Consider the following 17,263-nt stretch of genomic DNA (forward strand, 5'->3'; position numbering starts at 1 on the left):
GGTTCTTGGCCACTCCTGATTTCCTCAACTGTCATTAGCTCTCAGCAGTCCTCTGTAACTGTTGGGGTTTTTTACCTCAGAACACTGAGCTCTGCAGCTGACCAATCAGAGAGTGGGGAGGTGCAGATAGGCAGCCGCCTGGCAGCCACATAGGAATCAATGGGGGAGCACATTTCCCCCCTTTTGCTACGCCTAGGTGGGAGTGCTCTCCCCAAATTTGGTGTCTCTAGGTCCAGCGGTTTGGCCTGGGCATTGATTTTACGGTGAGGGGACTTTCTTTTATATATATAGATGGTGTGGCCTCATTTGGAATACTGTGTACGGTTCTGGTCACTGTATCTCAAAAAGGACATTGCAGAGCTGGAAAAAGTACAGAGGAGGGCAACCAAGATGATTAGCTGGTTACAGCACCTTCCCTATGAGGAAAGGCTGAAGAGTCTGGGACTTTTCAGTTTAGAAAAGAGATGACTAAAGGGGGACGTGATAGAGGTTTATAAAATTATGCATAGGGTAGAGAGAGTTGACAAAGAGAATTTTTTCTCCCTCTCCCCAAATACTAGAACTCAATGGCATTCAACAAAGCTGATGGGCAGTAGGTTCAGGATGGACAAAAAGAAACACTACTTTACACAGAGAGTGATTAAATTGTGGAATTCACTGCCAGAGGATATAGTGATGGGCTCAGGAATAAACAGCTTTTAAAAAGGATTAGATAAATCATGAAGGCTAGGCCTATCAATGGCTACTAGCCATGGTGACTGAGGGGAACTTCCACATTCAGAAGCACTAATACTGTGAATCCCAGAGCCAGGAGGCAACATCATGGGAAGGCCTGAGCCTCTATGTCCAGAGGAACCAGTTGGCCACTGTGCAAGACAGGATGCTGGACTAGATGGACTATTGGTCTGATCCAGCAGGGCTCTTCTTATGTTCTTATATATCCTAAAACTGTGCTTGGGAAATCCTCCTTTGTTGGTTCCTGTGCAATTCTCCCTCTAAGCTGTGGAGTCTTGTGAGCAAAAATTCTACTTTGTGAGTCACTGACATTAAAGTTGTGAGCAGGTGATCTGGCTGCTGCATAAATTAATTTGCTCTGGAGCCATCCTTCCTGAGCTAAGACAAAAATGTGTGAGCCGGAGTCTAAAAAACTGTGAGCTAGCTCACACTAATTCAGCTTAGAGGGAACACTGTATCCTGTGATGATCTTTTGTTAGATGTGCACAGGACTGCAGCTTGAGCATATTTCTGTACAACATGCTTCTGCTGAGAGAAACTCCTGCTGGCCATTTATGTGCAAGCAGACTATGCAGAGGATTGTGCCGCAGAAGGGCAGATTGAAAGTCCATTTAAGGGGTAACTGGCACGTGGTGATCTTGGTCTAGATAAGTTTACATGCTGGAAATGAACACTTCCAAGAACGCTCTCAAATGAAGTGGATAACTCTTCATTCAACAGCTGATCTTATGCTCCAACACACAATATGACAGGATGTTAGTCTCCGTTGGCCCTTCTTCAATGTCTCAGAGTATCTTTGCATCAGCCATGTGGAGTGTTTCAGCCTGGATTGGTCCGATCGCCCCCAGAAGAGTTCCTTGGCAGAGCTCTGGAGGCTTGACTCAGATCTTCCTCGCTGGCAGCAGTAACAGAATTTCTGGCTGTATCCCCGACACAAATGTTCCTAACGGCTTCTCAAGCTCAGCTCTCATAGCAAGGTGCCTGATGCCAAGTGCTCCAAATGCTCTCATGCTGCAGTTAATGTAAATATTGTTTTTAACATACCATTAATTTGCTGGACTGTATTTCTAGCCAGTCAGCCTTAACCTGGCATGGGATTCACGCACACCTGCCTTCGTATATACATGTTTTCATTTACTCACACACACCCCCACGAACACCCAGACCCACAGGCACAGTCAGATCATTCAAAATAGTCCTACCTGTGATTTTAAAGGAGGGCATGGGCTGGGCGGGGCCTCTCTTCTTTGAACTGTGGAGGTTCTTTGATCAAACAGGCGTGTGTACTTCAGTAAATTGTAGCCTCTGCATTTTAATGATATTACAATCCCTTCCCTCTGTCCAGGATCCAGCCTCTATTTGAATAAGGTCTACGATTGCCAGCTTTGGGCTGGGAAATTCCTGGCGATTTGGGGTTGGAGCTTGGGGAGGGTGTGGTTTGGGAAGAGGGGGGGAGCTCTGCAGGGTCCTAGAATCCACCCCCCCAAGCAGTTATCTTCTCCAGGGGAACTGATCTCCATCATCTGGAGATCGGCATAATTCTGGAAAATCTCCAGACTCCACATGGAGGCTGGCAGCCGTAGGAGGTTGGCAATCCTTACTCCCAGGAATGTGCACTGAAAATGTTTTCGTTACTATTATTACTGTTCTTTAGACAGGTTGAGTGAAATTGCTGGACGTAAGAGGTGTGAGTGCGCGTTGCTTTGCCTGTTCTCTCCCCCTGCTTTACGTTAATTGTGCCTGTTATGGTACAATTTGATGCATGCCTACTTAGAAGTAAGTTCCATTTTGTTTGGTACAGTTTATTTACAGGTAAATGCGGTGGCTCAAGTGGTTAAGACGCTGAACTGCAGGCTGTGGAAGGTGGGTAGTTCAGCAGTTCGAGACCCGAGTGTGCCGCATGACGGAGTGAGCTCCCGTCTCTAGTTCCAGCTCCTGCCAACCTAGCAGTTCGAAAGCAAGAAATTGCAAGTAGATGAATAGGTACCACTTCGGTGGGAAGGTAACAGGGTTCCGTGCGCCTTGGTGTTTAGTCATGCCGGCCACATGACCACGGGAACGTCTTCGGACAGCGCTGGCTCTTCGGCTTTGAAACGGAGATGAGCACCGCAACCCCAGAGTCGGATTCGACTGGCTTTCGAGCAAGGGAACCTTTACCTTTACTTTAAATGTGTATAGGATAACCTATTCGTTGGCTGACTCCTCCTGTGGCCACCACATACCATTCCTTGCTCATATTCCTTTTCCTCTCTGCTCTTGCTTCCTGCGGCTACTGTGATTCTTCCTCCTCTTCATTTTAACACAAAATAATGTCACAAGGTTTGGTTGGTTTTTTTTTTTTTACAAATCTATAGATGCAAGGCATATAAAGGGCCCTCCACAACCCACACACACATATGGCACTTATGTGCAGCTATGGCTTTTCAACTAAATACCATTGTTCTGTTATGAACGACTGCTGCTAGCTAGGTGGGGTAGGAGCAGGCGCCTCACTTCGTTGTATGTGAGGTATGGTCCCATTGTCCAAGTCTGTTTTCAGTGCTAAATCCAAGCTCTTGGAAGTAATAAAAAGACTTGAACATGGGTCTCTCATATCCTAGTGTGACTCTCTAACCAGTATGCTGCACTGGCTCTGATGTTTGTTGGTCTGAACCACTGAGAATTCCATGTGGGGAGCCGTCCTTTGCAGGATCTTATATTTCATCCTCTAAGACGAAGTTTACAAAGTGGACAATTTGATGACAAAAGAGGGAAAAAGATGTCTAGGAGCAATGTTTTTGTATATGTGGCCAAGTAAAGACAGAGGCTGTTGTATGTTATTCACTCTACTACCCATTACATGATGACCCAGTAAATATATTTCTATTGAAGTTATTTGAGCCTTTAAGCTGAGTTAGTGTGAGGTAGCTATCTCAGATCTGTATGTCCTGGTATCAAAATTCTATTTTTTGTTCTTCAGGCTAAACCACAGTGGTCGGCAGATCACCACGGTTGGTTGAGTGCTGGTTTGTTTATACTGCATTTTTCTCCCTAATGGGCTAATAAAAAGGGGGTTATAATATCTTCCCCTTCTCTGTTTTCTCTTCATAAAAACCCTTGTGAGATGGATTATGCTGAGAATGTGTGATTGGCCCAAGGTCACCCAGTAAGCTTCCAAGGAAGATTGGGGATTTGTAGGACTCCCAGGTATCCTGCTATGACAGGAGACCGTCCACGCTGAACCTTATCTGTTCTCTATTGCCAGATGCTAGCACTGGATTGGCAAGACTTGAACATGGGTCTCTCATATCCTAGTGTGACTGTATGCTGCACTGGCTCTGATGTTTGTTGGTCTGAACCACTGAGAAGTCTGTATGTTCTGGTATCAAAATTTTAGATTAAACCATGCACATGGTATTTTTTGTTCTTCAGGCTAAACCACAGTGGTCCATAGATCACCATGGTTGGTTGAGTGCTGGCTTGTTTATACTGCATTTTTCTCCCTAATAGGCTAATAAAAAGGGGGTTATAATATCTTCCCCTTCTCTGTTTTCTCTTCATAAAAACCCTTGTGAGATGGATTATGCTGAGAATGTGTGATTGGCCCAAGGTCACCCAGTAAGCTTCCAAGGAAGATTGGGGATTTGTAGGACTCCCAGGTATCCTGCTATGACAGGAGACCGTCCACGCTGAACCTTATCTGTTCTCTATTGCCAGATGCTAGCACTGGATTGGCAAGACTTGAACATGGGTCTCTCATATCCTAGTGTGACTCTCTAACCAGTATGCTGCACTGGCTCTGATGTTTGTTGGTCTGAACCACTGAGAATTCCATGTGGGGAGCCGTCCTTTGCAGGATCTTATATTTCATCCTCTAAGACGAAGTTTACAAAGTGGACAATTTGATGACAAAAGAGGGGAAAAGATGTCTAGGAGCAATGTTTTTGTATATGTGGCCAAGTAAAGACAGAGGCTGTTGTATGTTATTCACTCTACTACCCATTACATGATGACCCAGTAAATATATTTCTATTGAAGTTATTTGAGCCTTTAAGCTGAGTTAGTGTGAGGTAGCTCACAGTTTTTTAGCCTCTGGCTCACATTTTTGTCTTAGCTCAGGAAGGATGGCTCCAGGACAAACTAATTTATGCAGTACCCAAATCGAGGCTGACAGAAATCAGTTCTCCTGGAGAAAATGGCTGCTTTGAATTATGGACTCTATGGCATTGCACCATGCTTAGGCCTTTCAACTCCCCAAACCCCACCCTCTCCTGGATCCATCCCCAAAGTCTCCAAGTATTTTCCAACCTAGGCCTGGCAACCCTAGCCAAATCACTCACTCACAACTTTAATGCCAGTAGCTCACAAAGTAGAATTTTTGCTCACAAGACTCCACAGCTTAGAGGGAGCATTGTTTTGAATGCTGATTTTTCACATTTTGGTAAGGTCAGCCTGTTGTTTAAGATGAACACATCATCTGTAAAGCACCCTTATTTGTTGCTGTGGCTTATAACATTCAATATAGATTAAATTGCTTTTTACTACACTGAAGGCTGCAATCACACGCACCTTGAGATCCAACATAGATGAGAATGCCTGATGAATCTAAAGGTCATGATCAGACAGCAACATCTGGGAAGCATCCCACAGGCATCGGTAACCCGTGCTGCTCCGCCGTAGAAACGGAGTTAAAAGACACCGGGGAAAGCCCGGTAGTAAATGGATTCTGATGGGCCACGGACAGACTTTCCCCTGTCTGGTCACTCAAGCACGCTCTCAAGCCGTCGGGACGGTCTGACTAGGCCATCCGGGCTCAGTGCCGTCCCCCCCTTCGCAGTATGTGCATCATCGTATACTCCATAGGGGGCCCTCAGTGCGGAGGTGTGATTCCTCATTTATGCGCATCAGAAAGAAATGGCCAAAAATAAGAGAGACTCACCTGCAATTGCGTCTGATCACACTGTGATGGGCTGCGCCTGCAGCTATGAAGGGAGGTGTGATTTTGTAACTGCGGGTCAAATTCCTCCGGAGGGAATAGCCTTGCTTCCCCTCTGCTTCAGCTGGTGCATGTGACTGCAGCCTGAAGATCATATAATTTAACAGACAGGTATTTTGTGCTTTTCTTGTCCTTCTGCCCCAATGATTCTGTGTTTATTTGGATATTGTATGCATACTTTGCAATGTTTAAAGAGATTTTATGTTATATTGTACGGAGTTATGCATTTGAACTTTTTCTTCTGCTTACACTGACAGTAGAGCCCAAACACTCTCCATTAGAGGCTGATATCCTTTCCATGCCATTGATTCCATAATGATATAAAGTTCGTGATGCTCTGGGTTGGGAATTGGGAACAGGGTATTGGGAACAGAGGTTGGGAACTGGGAATTGTGAGTAGTTTTCAGGGAACCTATTAAAGGAAACAGGCAAAGCAACCAGTTCACATCATGGCACCATTGAAGAATTAGTCCTGTGTTGCCTATATAACCTGTTCTTTTGCATTCTTAGTGCAATGGCTGACTAGTATTTTAAGATCTGGTTTGTATTCTACAGTAGCAACAAGGAAACACTCCTTGATTTTTCCCGCTCTTCAAATAAATGCAATCTTTACCCCAACGAAAGACCAGTTTTTTTTTTCCAGGTATGCCATAAAAAAGAGAGGGTCAGCTAACATTTGCATATGCATAACAGTTATGTCCAGGGGGGAAAATGTTTTTTAATGTACAACATTTTAAAGGGGGGGGGGACATCTTACATTCAGGATTGTATTCCATCTGAGTAAATATGATATTTGTTCATTCATGCATTGTTACTCATCAGCTCTTCAGTAAGAAATAGTACTCACACAAGCCAGTTCAAGAGAACTCCTCCACTTTTCTAATGGATATGGGTCACTGGCCTATTGCCTGGTGTCTTATTTCGACCATGACTGTAATTCCACTGTAATCCCAGATGTTCTGAAGTATGAAGTCAGACAAAGTTTCCTTCCCATGAACCAAGTAGGATGAATTGAATGCATGAATATATCCATGGGTTCATTTTATTCATCCACAGTGTGCTCAAATTGTGATGTGGGATTTAGAATATAATTTAAGTATTTTATATAAATAACCAAAAGACCTACTCCAGGAATAAGAAAACCTGACATATAACTTGGACACTGTAGTCCTCTTCAAAATTTAAGTCAAATGTAGTTTGTTTTGCCGTTTTACAATGTGGTAAAAGCAGCAGGTGGGTTATGTTTACAAACTCCAATTATGTGACATGGAAAATCAACTTTCAATAGTTTCTGGAAATACAGATGGATGTTTCAAACCATTGTTTTTAATCTGCAACAAATAGGGATTCCTGCTATTTGTTAAAAAAAGTTAATTTTAATGTATAAAGTATGTTTGCAATTAAATTTTTTGCCAGTAATTCCAAAACAAAATCTCTGTAATGGAATTGTAAATATAATATAGAGAAACTGTACTATGAGCAATGTATACATAAGCATATATTTATTTTAGTGATCTGGTTGTTGGCACCTGTTTCCCACTGTTATTTGTGTCAGGTGATTTCTGTGAGGCTGTGGAAAATGTCAATCTTTGTGCTTTGAGTGGTTGATTAATCCAATCTGCTAACTAATCAAAGCATTTAGATTTGCATAACAGAATAATGGAATTGCAGAACTAGGAAGCCTTTTTGCACTGATTAACTTCTCTAATAATTCCTTTCCTCCTGTTAGCTCTTGCACTCAGAATGCTCACTACATTTAGTAGCAATGACTGCTTAAAATTCCTCTTCACTGAAAGAAATAAAATGAAAATGGGGAGGTGGGGCAGGATAAGGGAATCAGCTGCAACATCAGAACTGCACAAGATAAAAATTGGTGAAATAAATTGTTTTGAGAAGTCTTGCGACATGTCTTAAAACCTGGATCTAATATCTTTTCGGTTTTCTTTGCTTCATTTTTGTCTTTGGCTCACTGTTCTTTTTCTATATGTTAAGCAATGCAGCAATCCCGGCTTTTCATTCACATTTAAATTCAGAAAAGTGGAATAAACTGCAAGTGTCTTAGTACCTCTAAAATGGAGGCTAGAGAATAATGGGATAAAAAGAATGGCATTTTAGTCTGGGTAAATCAAGGGCAAGAGATCTAAAGTTAACCTAGGTTTTTGCTGGACTTCTGTTGACCTGTGTCTTGGCCCAGGGTATTTTATATGTTAACTTTCCCAGCTCATCATTGGAGCACCCACTATGGGTCTTCCTGCCTTTGGAGCTGGCATAGGTGGTGATGCAGCTGAGGGGCTTGACTCTGTGTAATCATATTTTTGGAACACTCTCCTGAAGATATCTGAGACATTGTTGTCATATAGGTGTCCATCTGTTTTATTCTCCAGAGCTTTTTGCTTGAGGTCTTCCTAACAGGATAAACTTGTTTGCTGTGTCTCTGCTTCTATTTTAGTGTTTCATTTAGGGTTTGATTTTTGCTATAGATCCATTAATTTATTAGTGCTTGTGGGTTTGTTTTTTATGATTTATGATGTGAGCTGCTTTGAATTGTAATAGTGGAAAAGAAGGAGCCAGATATTTCAAGTGAATATGATTAATTTAAGATTTGTTTCAACTCTGTGTCTGCTGAAGGGGGCCGCCTGGACACTGCATCACAAAATCTGGCCAAGGGTCTGGAGGCCGTGGTGGGATGGTTGAGGAAGAGTCGGCTGAATCCAAATCCAACCAAGATGGAGGTTCTGTGGCTGGATGGGGGGGGGGGGGGGTTGGGGTTGAGGGCCGGAAAAGAAGGATCCAGATATTTCAAGTGAATATGATTAATTCAAGATTTGTTTCAACTCTGTATCTGCTGAAGGGGGCCGCCTGGACACTACATCACAAAATCTGGCCAAGGGTCTGGAGGGTCCCTAACATCAGCAACGTCGGACGTCACTTCTGGTGACGTCCTGCCGGTGCGCGTGCACTTTGCGCACATGCGCACGCGCCCGGCCGCACTCCCGGACACCAACGAAGATCCCCCGCTCCGAGGGGTGAGTGTATTTGGCAACCCTAATGGTTGAGGAAGAGTCGGCTGAAACCGAATCCAACCAAAATGGAGGTTCTGTGGCTGAATGGGGGGGGGGGATTCAGGATTCAGGTCCCAACTTCCCACTCTTGATGGCACACCTTTAATACCAGCACAAGTCTTCAAGTGTTTGGCCATGGTCCTGGATACCTGATCTAGCCACAATAATACATGCAACGGTCACCTCCATATTAGATTACTGTAACTTGCTTTACACTGGCCTGCTCTTGAGACTAATCTGGAAACTCCAAGTGGTCCAGAATGTGGCAGTGCAGGTCCTGACAGGAACACCATGGACTGCACATATTCAACCTGTGCTGCACCAGCTGCATTGGCTCCCAGTGGAGTACGGGGTCAAGGTTCAATGTTTTGGTACTGACCTTTAAGGCCACGAGCGGCCTGAGATCCACATATCTGCTGGACTGTGCCATCAAGGGTCAACAATTATCTGTAAAAACTCATCTGGAAAGCAGAGTGAGCCTTCATATTTTCACTATCTTAGTCTTTGAGCTAGTCACAAAATAAATGTACTCTGAGGATTCTGCTTTACTTTATCAGCGAACAACACACAAGATTACATGTAACTTTATAATCAGCTTTTGCCTGCTTTAATAACTCTTTTTGGGTTATTTTACTACTGAGAACTGACTTTAACAGAAATGTTTGCACATACCCACAATTCAGTTTAATGAACGAAGTTTGAGTCCAGTGTGGCACCTTTAAGTCCAACAAAGTTGAATTCTAGGTATAAGCTTTTGTGTGCATGCACACTTCATCAAATATATGCATGCACATGAAAGCTCATACCCAGACTTAAAACTTTGTTGGTCTTAAAGGTGCTACTGGACTTAAGCTTTATTCTGCTGCTTCATACCAATGCGGCAACCCGCCTGACTCTAAATTCAATGTAATGTTCTTGAGTAAGGATTTGTGTGTGTGTGTGGAATATAATACAATGAGCTGGAGGCACATACCCATGTGTCATCCCTTCATGTGCATGGCGCACCAAAGTTGTATGTTTTTAACCTTTTCAGTAGCTCCTCTCCAAATGTACCAAAGTGATCTTAAGTCACTTTTTAAGAAAGTTTTTAGGGGGGGGGGATGGGATATAACTAGGGTTGCCTAGGGAAATCCCTAGAGATTTTGGAGGTGGATTTCTGTCACTTGGAGATCAGTTGTAATCCCAGGAGATCTTTGGTTACCACCTGGAGGTTGTCACCCCTGGATGTACCTCTGCAGTGTTTGCACACGGTAACCTCCCCTAGGAACTTCCTGCTCAGAAGCTTCTTCTTCTCTTTGCTGACCTCCATAGTACCATTTGCAAAAGGAAAGAACAAATTGCTTAAAATGAAACTCACAACGTATCTCTAGAGTTGTGGACCACAGACCACAGTTCAATATGAAGTTAACCATGTTTTTGGTAGGATTAAGTATTTAACTCTGTAATATGCCATGGCCTTTATTCTTAAGACTATTGGCGTCAATCTATCCAGCACGTAAACAAGGATAATGTTGATGCAACCTGACCCCCCACCCCAAGAGTTACGCTTGCTTTATATTTTCTGTTTACTGTGCTATAATTGGAGCCAAAGGTTGGTAGCATTGTTCTGTTAGAGCCGACTCTAATGAGAATGTTTCTTTTATTTTAGCAACAAGAGCAAGACCCCACAAACCTTTACATCTCAAATTTACCCATTTCCATGGACGAGCAGGAGCTGGAGAATATGCTGAAACCCTTCGGACATGTCATTTCCACCAGGATATTGAGAGATGCGAATGGCGTCAGTAGAGGAGTCGGCTTTGCCAGGTGAAAATCCTAGCCCTCTTGACTTACATAGTGGGTTTCTCTCTGTGTTGCAGCCACTGAGCCTTTTTCCTCCACACAAACTGGTCACTGCTGTTGATCTGAAGTCTTGTAGTTGTGGGATTTGTAGATTGTTCAAGGAGAAGGCAGCTTTATCAGATTGTGTGGGTGTATGTTTTACAGGATGATGAAGAAGCTGTGGTTGAAAACATAGTTCATTTTATTTAGGAAGATGACAGCAAAATAATCAGGGATAATGAGGTAGCAGTTCAGTTTCAAATTTAATATGAGTGAACGTCCCTCTACCGAAAAACGTATATATGATTATGCTCTCTATTTCTTAATTCGCTGTTGGGAATAAGAGAAGAGAGGAGTGAATACTGAGTAGTTCTGAAACATGAGATCTCTGTAATACATTCAGTGCCAGAAATGAGAGCAAGAACCAGTGAAATGAAGCATCAGCACTGCTGCTAGGATATCTTTTGCTGAAGAAGGGGAGTTATTCAGTCCTTGCTAGTATGTTTCCCAGAAAAAAAAACTGGTTATGTTCTGCAGGGATACACTAAAATTCCACATCAGTTGCCAGATGTTCCGATGTATGAAGTGCCAGGAAAAGCTTCTTTAAGTAGCTTGGATTTAATACACAAGCAGGTTTGATTGGTTCACCCATGATAATATGCTCAAATCATGTGGTACGTGTTACAGGGTTATGCTCCATCGGGGAATACAGCATATTCTCCACTTTGGTTGATGTAGCCAAATAGTTTGACAGCTTGATATACAAAAGGCTCCCCTACAGGTTTTAAGATAAGACGAAGTTGCTGATGTCAGTGCCCAGATTCCATTTCAGAAGCCAAAGCCCCTGACTGACAGTTATATCCACATGGAAAATATCCCTTCGCTTCCCTTCCCCCCCCCATTTTCTGCACCTGTTGTGTACTGTCATTATTGTCAGTGAAGTATGAGCATGCGTGGATCAGACCTTTAATCTACTGGCAATGTTCCTGGTAGACTGCTGACCTGAAAGGCTACTGGCAGCCAGGAGCAGTAGCCACTGTAGTGCTAGCCATGCATGCTCAGGGTCTACTTGGCTGGAACCCAGGCTGCACTGGCGAGAACAGCAGCAGGGCTGTTATCGTTGCCACTTGGCTCAGCTAGCGGTTTTCACATCCCAATACATCCCTTCTGAAGCACTGCGAAATACAGTGCTATCGAAGTGCCATTAAGTTGCAGCTAATTTATGGCCACCCCTCATGGGTTTATCAAGGCAAGAGATGAGCAGAGGTGTTTTGCCATTGCTTTCCTTTGTGTAGCAACCCCTGTCTTCCTTGATGGACTCCCAGCCAAACAATACCCATGGTTGACCCTGCTTACCTTCCAAGCTCTGATGAGCTCAAGTTAGTCTAGATTGTTCAGGCTGCTGAAGTACTACGGGTTGAATGTAAAATTTAGATGGGCTAGAATGATTAATGTAAAAATGTTTATCTCCCATCTTCTGTCCTGCTTGACATGCACACAAGAGCCTGAAAGACACTCTCTAGTATCCATGTGTGAAAATACATTTACAGGGTCACAGCAAAGGAATTGCTTCTGCTGTTCTTTGGGTCACTTCTTTGGAACACTTTTTAACAGCAGTTTTTGTTAATACCGATGGAAGAAAGAATGATTGCAGGTTTTTCCCGAGCATGGGGAAAAAACTTGATGAAACCTGACCCTCTGAATCAAACCAGAGTTGTCATGAAGTTGGAAGCATCCATACATATGTCTGTAAAAGTGCTGCCAAGTTACAATTGATTTACAGCAAGGTGCTTTCAAGGCAAGTGAGAAGCAGAGAATGGCCATTGCCATTCAAGTACTGACCCCGCTTAACTTTTGAGATCTGATGAGAGTGGGCTGTACCATGCCACCTACCCTCCAGAAACACCCATAGAGTGCCTTGAATCCCAAATGAAACCCCCAAGTACAGGCTTCTTTCTGTGTCATATGTAAATGATGCCTATTCTGTTGCATATCAAGGCAGGGTATAAAATGTTTGTTTCACAATGCAGGTCCCAGACAGGTAGGAAGGGCACATCTGTGTTCAAAATTCTGGCACTTTATCTTTTTTAGAAATGGAAATACATTTTTCATTTCACTTCATAGTTTTTTCCCCCCTTTCCCCTGCTATCTTAAGGTATAGGAAGAATGTCTGTTAAGCGGCAAGCTGAGTAGATTGAAAATGAAAAACAGGAGAATTGTCAATCACGATAATGCCTTACGTGAACTGTGGTTTTGTTGTCAGGAAAGCAAAAATCACCTGGCATTAAAGAACCTCACATGGCAGGGAACATCTGATGAACAAGTAAAATGATGACAGCTATTTCATACATAACTTTTTTTTTAAACGGTACAGCATATCTCAGTTGATTATGAGTAATATGGGTTTCCCCCATGCTAATAAGGTGACATAAATTAATAGGCATTGCAATTTCACCTTTTGTCCTTGATACAAAAGAACACTGCTCTCAAGAAAATGTTAAAATAACACAGTCTGCATTCAAATGGCAAAAAGCAGAATGAAGGATGAGGCACTATTGCTATTGCCTCCTTTTACTGAACTCATTAAATTGCCTTATTATAAATTTGCTAAAGGGAGATAAGGATCTCTGGAACATTAACTTGCATTTGAAAGCCTGGTTTTGCCACAGGAATGCATTTAACCAAAATTGAGGGGGGGGAGGGGAGGAGAGGCGATAAGGGGCAGACTTTCACAAGCACCAGTAGCATAAACTGTGTTCACATAGAGAATAATGATGAAATGTTGGGGTTTATCCAGGAAGGTGTGACTTTCTTATACAGGCTCCTGCACAGCCTTTGCATATACAAGAACATCAGGCAGCTAGGAGAAGGATCAGTTTCATCAGTCACCTGAGGATATCCCTCAGTTCTCTTCTGGTATGCTTTCTAAACTAGAAGTGGTCTCAGAAGAGGAAGAGCAGGCCCAACTTCAGTAAGGGCCATATGGACAGTGCAGAGATAAAATATCTTGAAAATAGCAGCCCATGTAAGCCTGCTTCCTCTTTAATTTAGCTCCTTTTTCAGGTTGGGGTTGTGCATTATGCCATGGTTGTTTACATGAATGATATGTAGGGCTGCCAGTGCCAGGTTGGGAAATTTCTGGAGGTTTTGGGGTGGAGCCTGGGAAGCATGAGGTTTGGGGGAGGGACCTCAGCAACTTATCATGCCATAGTCAGGGGGCCAACATCTTTTGACTACCCCAGGCCTCAGGGACGTCAAATTCGCTGAGACTAGGGCCAGGGCCGTTTCGGTGGCAGCTCCTACCTGATGGGATGAGCTCCCGAAGGTGATCCAGGCCCTACAGGATCTTGTGCAGTTCCGCAGAGCCTGCAAGACGGAGCTCTTCTGCCAGGCTTTCAAGTATGACCCGCCGCCGCTACTGTTCCATCAATGCACCGTCGCCGAAAATTGGCATAGTTACCAAGCGGGCCCTGGGAAGAAGACTGGCTATCTGCCACTTTGGAACTTACGTCGTTGGTCCGGATCCACCCTACCGGAACCCATCTTGGAACTGGGAACATCAGAGCACCAGCACTTAGTTGTACTATTGTTATGTTTTTATCTTGTTTTAATTATGGCTTTTGCTCGAATTGTTAGCTGCCCTGAGCCTTAGGGGAGGGCAGGATATAAATCGAATTATAGAGTCCATCCTCCAAAGCAACCATTTCCACCACCACCCCCTTCTTCTGTCACTGTACTCTATTTTCTGAAGCATTTTTATCCCAGTAAGGCTCTGATAATGGATGTGAACTAGGCTGCGAGGGAAAAAATGCTGAGAAAAATGGACTGCCAGATAACAAAGGGCTGAAGGGGGTTAGACTCCCTTCATCCCTTTGCCTGTGGGAGGGGCTCAAATCTAGGGTCCCAGCCCATACATAGTCTTTACATAGGAATCAGTTGTCCACCTTTTCCCCCCTGCCATGCCGAATATAATATGAGTCGCATCACTGTTTTTAAGGAACATTATAATGTGCCAATGAATGTCAGAACATCTCCATCACTGATCTCTGACATCATCTTTTATTCTGCTTTAACCTTTGCATCTCTTGTGCTGATTGTACTGCATACGTGTTAAGCTGCAAGAAACTGCCCTGGATCTGAGGTGTTATGTGTGTGTGTCTTATATCACTGTATACCCTTGGTTGCTGGATTCCAATTGGTGTATTTTGTTTATTTCTTGAACAAATGCAGATCCCTACCAACTACATGTCCCTAACGTAAAATGTTTTGGGGGACAATTATGGATAAGCACAATTTATTTCTTTAGTTCAGTGGACATTTCTGTCTTCCAGCACACTGACCTCATATATCTATGGATATCCATGCAACGGTTTGTGACTCCATACAAACTGGATATTGGAAGATTTTTAATTTTTTTTTTAATAAAGGTACTGAATTGATGCACAAACACTTGTACATTTGTAAATACTTTCTTCCCTGTTTAAACTGGGGGAAATATTGCTTGCTCCAAGTAGCATTTCTCAAACTACGTAAATAGCCATTTAGATCTTCTAACCCACACAGTTACTCTAATTCATTTAAAATATTTACAGACTTGCTTTTCCCCAGAGAACTGGGACTCGCGGCAGGTAACAAACTAATTAGATCATCCATGGGTATAACAATAAAAACAAGAAGTTCTCAACAAAGCCACTACAACATTCTACACCAACAATGCTTTTGTACCTTTAAAAAATTCCACAGTTAATGACTTCCACAGCGTCTCCAGTATCGGGACTCCAAATTTCCTCTGAAACAGTTTGGGTCTTACGGTCCTCCTGGAATTGCAGCAGAACTGGACACAGGCATAACTTTCACTGGCAAACTATTCCAGAAGATCAGGATAGCCAGGGAGGCAGCCTGTGAATATGCAGCGTTAATTGAACCCTTGAGTGGGGTGGGGCTGTTGGTAGATGCTGCTGGGCTCATAATGGGAGAAGCAGTCCTAATGGGAGAAGCAGTCATAATGGGAGAAGCAGTTAGAGTATTGGGTTCCAAATCATGAAAAGCTTTAAAGGGAAGTGCCTGCATCTTGTATTGGATCTGGAAACATTAGCAACTAACGTAAAATGAGAGTGATATGCCCCTGCCAACCCCCAGTCACAATCAAGCTGCTGTATTTTGCAGTGACTGTAGTTTCCTAGTTGTCTTCAAGGGCAGCACCATATAGAATACCTTACAGTAGTCTTTCTTCTTTCTAATGCAGCATGGATTACCATGGCCAGATCAGCAGACTGTAAACAGTGAGAACGTCTTTGGGCTCAGTGTAGTTGGGAAAACAATGGTCACCACAAAATCTACTTCTCTGACAAGAGATTAGGGTCCACTCCAAACCTTAAACTCTACTGTGATCTTTCAGGCAAAGTTGAATCCCACCAAAAACTCCTTGAAGAACTGATGTTTTTCTGACCAGTATCACTTCCATCTGTCAGAATTTATCTTACCATCTCGCAGCCACCTGACCGCAGTATTCAGGCACTAACTTAGTACAGAGGTTGAGATTGATGCTAAATCTACTCTACATTTTTATTAGATTTCTAGCTTTTTAAGTACGTTAGCTTGTCCAGTGCAAACCTCACATCGTAGTTTTGTGAAGTTCTTTGGAAAACATTATGAACAGTTTGTTGGCATTTTCTTGAACAAATGCAGATCCCTACCAACTACATGTCCCTAACGTAAAATGTTTTGGGGGACAATTATGGATAAGCACAATTTATTTCTTTAGTTCAGTGGACATTTCTGTCTTCCAGCACACTGACCTCATATATCTATGGATATCCATGCAACGGTTTGTGACTCCATACAAACTGGATATTGGAAGATTTTTACATTTTTTTTTAATAAAGGTACTGAATTGATGCACAAACACTTGTACATTTGTAAATACTTTCTTCCCTGTTTAAACTGGGGGAAATATTGCTTGCTCCAAGTAGCATTTCTCAAACTACGTAAATAGCCATTTAGATCTTCTAACCCACACAGTTACTCTAATTCATTTAAAATATTTACAGACTTGCTTTTCCCCAGAGAACTGGGACTCGCGGCAGGTAACAAACTAATTAGATCATCCATGGGTATAACAATAAAAACAAGAAGTTCTCAACAAAGCCACTACAACATTCTACACCAACAATGCTTTTGTACCTTTAAAAAATTCCACAGTTAATGACTTCCACAGCGTCTCCAGTATCGGGACTCCAAATTTCCTCTGAAACAGTTTGGGTCTTACGGTCCTCCTGGAATTGCAGCAGAACTGGACACAGGCATAACTTTCACTGGCAAACTATTCCAGAAGATCAGGATAGCCAGGGAGGCAGCCTGTGAATATGCAGCGTTAATTGAACCCTTGAGTGGGGTGGGGCTGTTGGTAGATGCTGCTGGGCTCATAATGGGAGAAGCAGTCCTTTAGAGTATTGGGTTCCAAATCACGAAAAGCTTTGAAGGGAAGTGCCTGCACCTTGTATTGGATCTGGAAACATTAGCAACTAACGTAAAATGAGAGTGATATGCCCCTGACAACCCCCAATCACAATCAAGCTGCTGTATTTTGCAGTGACTGTAGTTTCCTAGTTGTCTTCAAGGGCAGCACCATATAGAATACCTTACAGTAGTCTTTCTTCTTTCTAATGCA

The 17,263-nt window shown here is 43.0% G+C and overlaps 1 protein-coding gene across 1 annotated transcript in view; it reads left to right on the top strand.

Annotated features, from left to right (window-relative positions):
- Positions 1 to 17,263, top strand: part of RBMS3 (RNA binding motif, single stranded interacting protein 3) — a gene marked incomplete at its 5' end in the record, with an annotated part of 435,264 nt that overhangs the window by 219,228 nt on the left and 198,773 nt on the right. The window contains one exon of the mRNA XM_015418391.1: positions 10,421 to 10,578. Coding sequence (XP_015273877.1) covers positions 10,421 to 10,578 — 158 coding nt within the window. The remainder of the gene's footprint in view (positions 1 to 10,420; positions 10,579 to 17,263) is intronic.

This window comes from Gekko japonicus, unplaced genomic scaffold (assembly GCF_001447785.1).
Source record: "Gekko japonicus isolate JY-2015 unplaced genomic scaffold, Gekko_japonicus_V1.1 scaffold106, whole genome shotgun sequence".
In the NCBI taxonomy this organism is placed as follows: Eukaryota; Metazoa; Chordata; class Lepidosauria; order Squamata; family Gekkonidae; genus Gekko; species Gekko japonicus.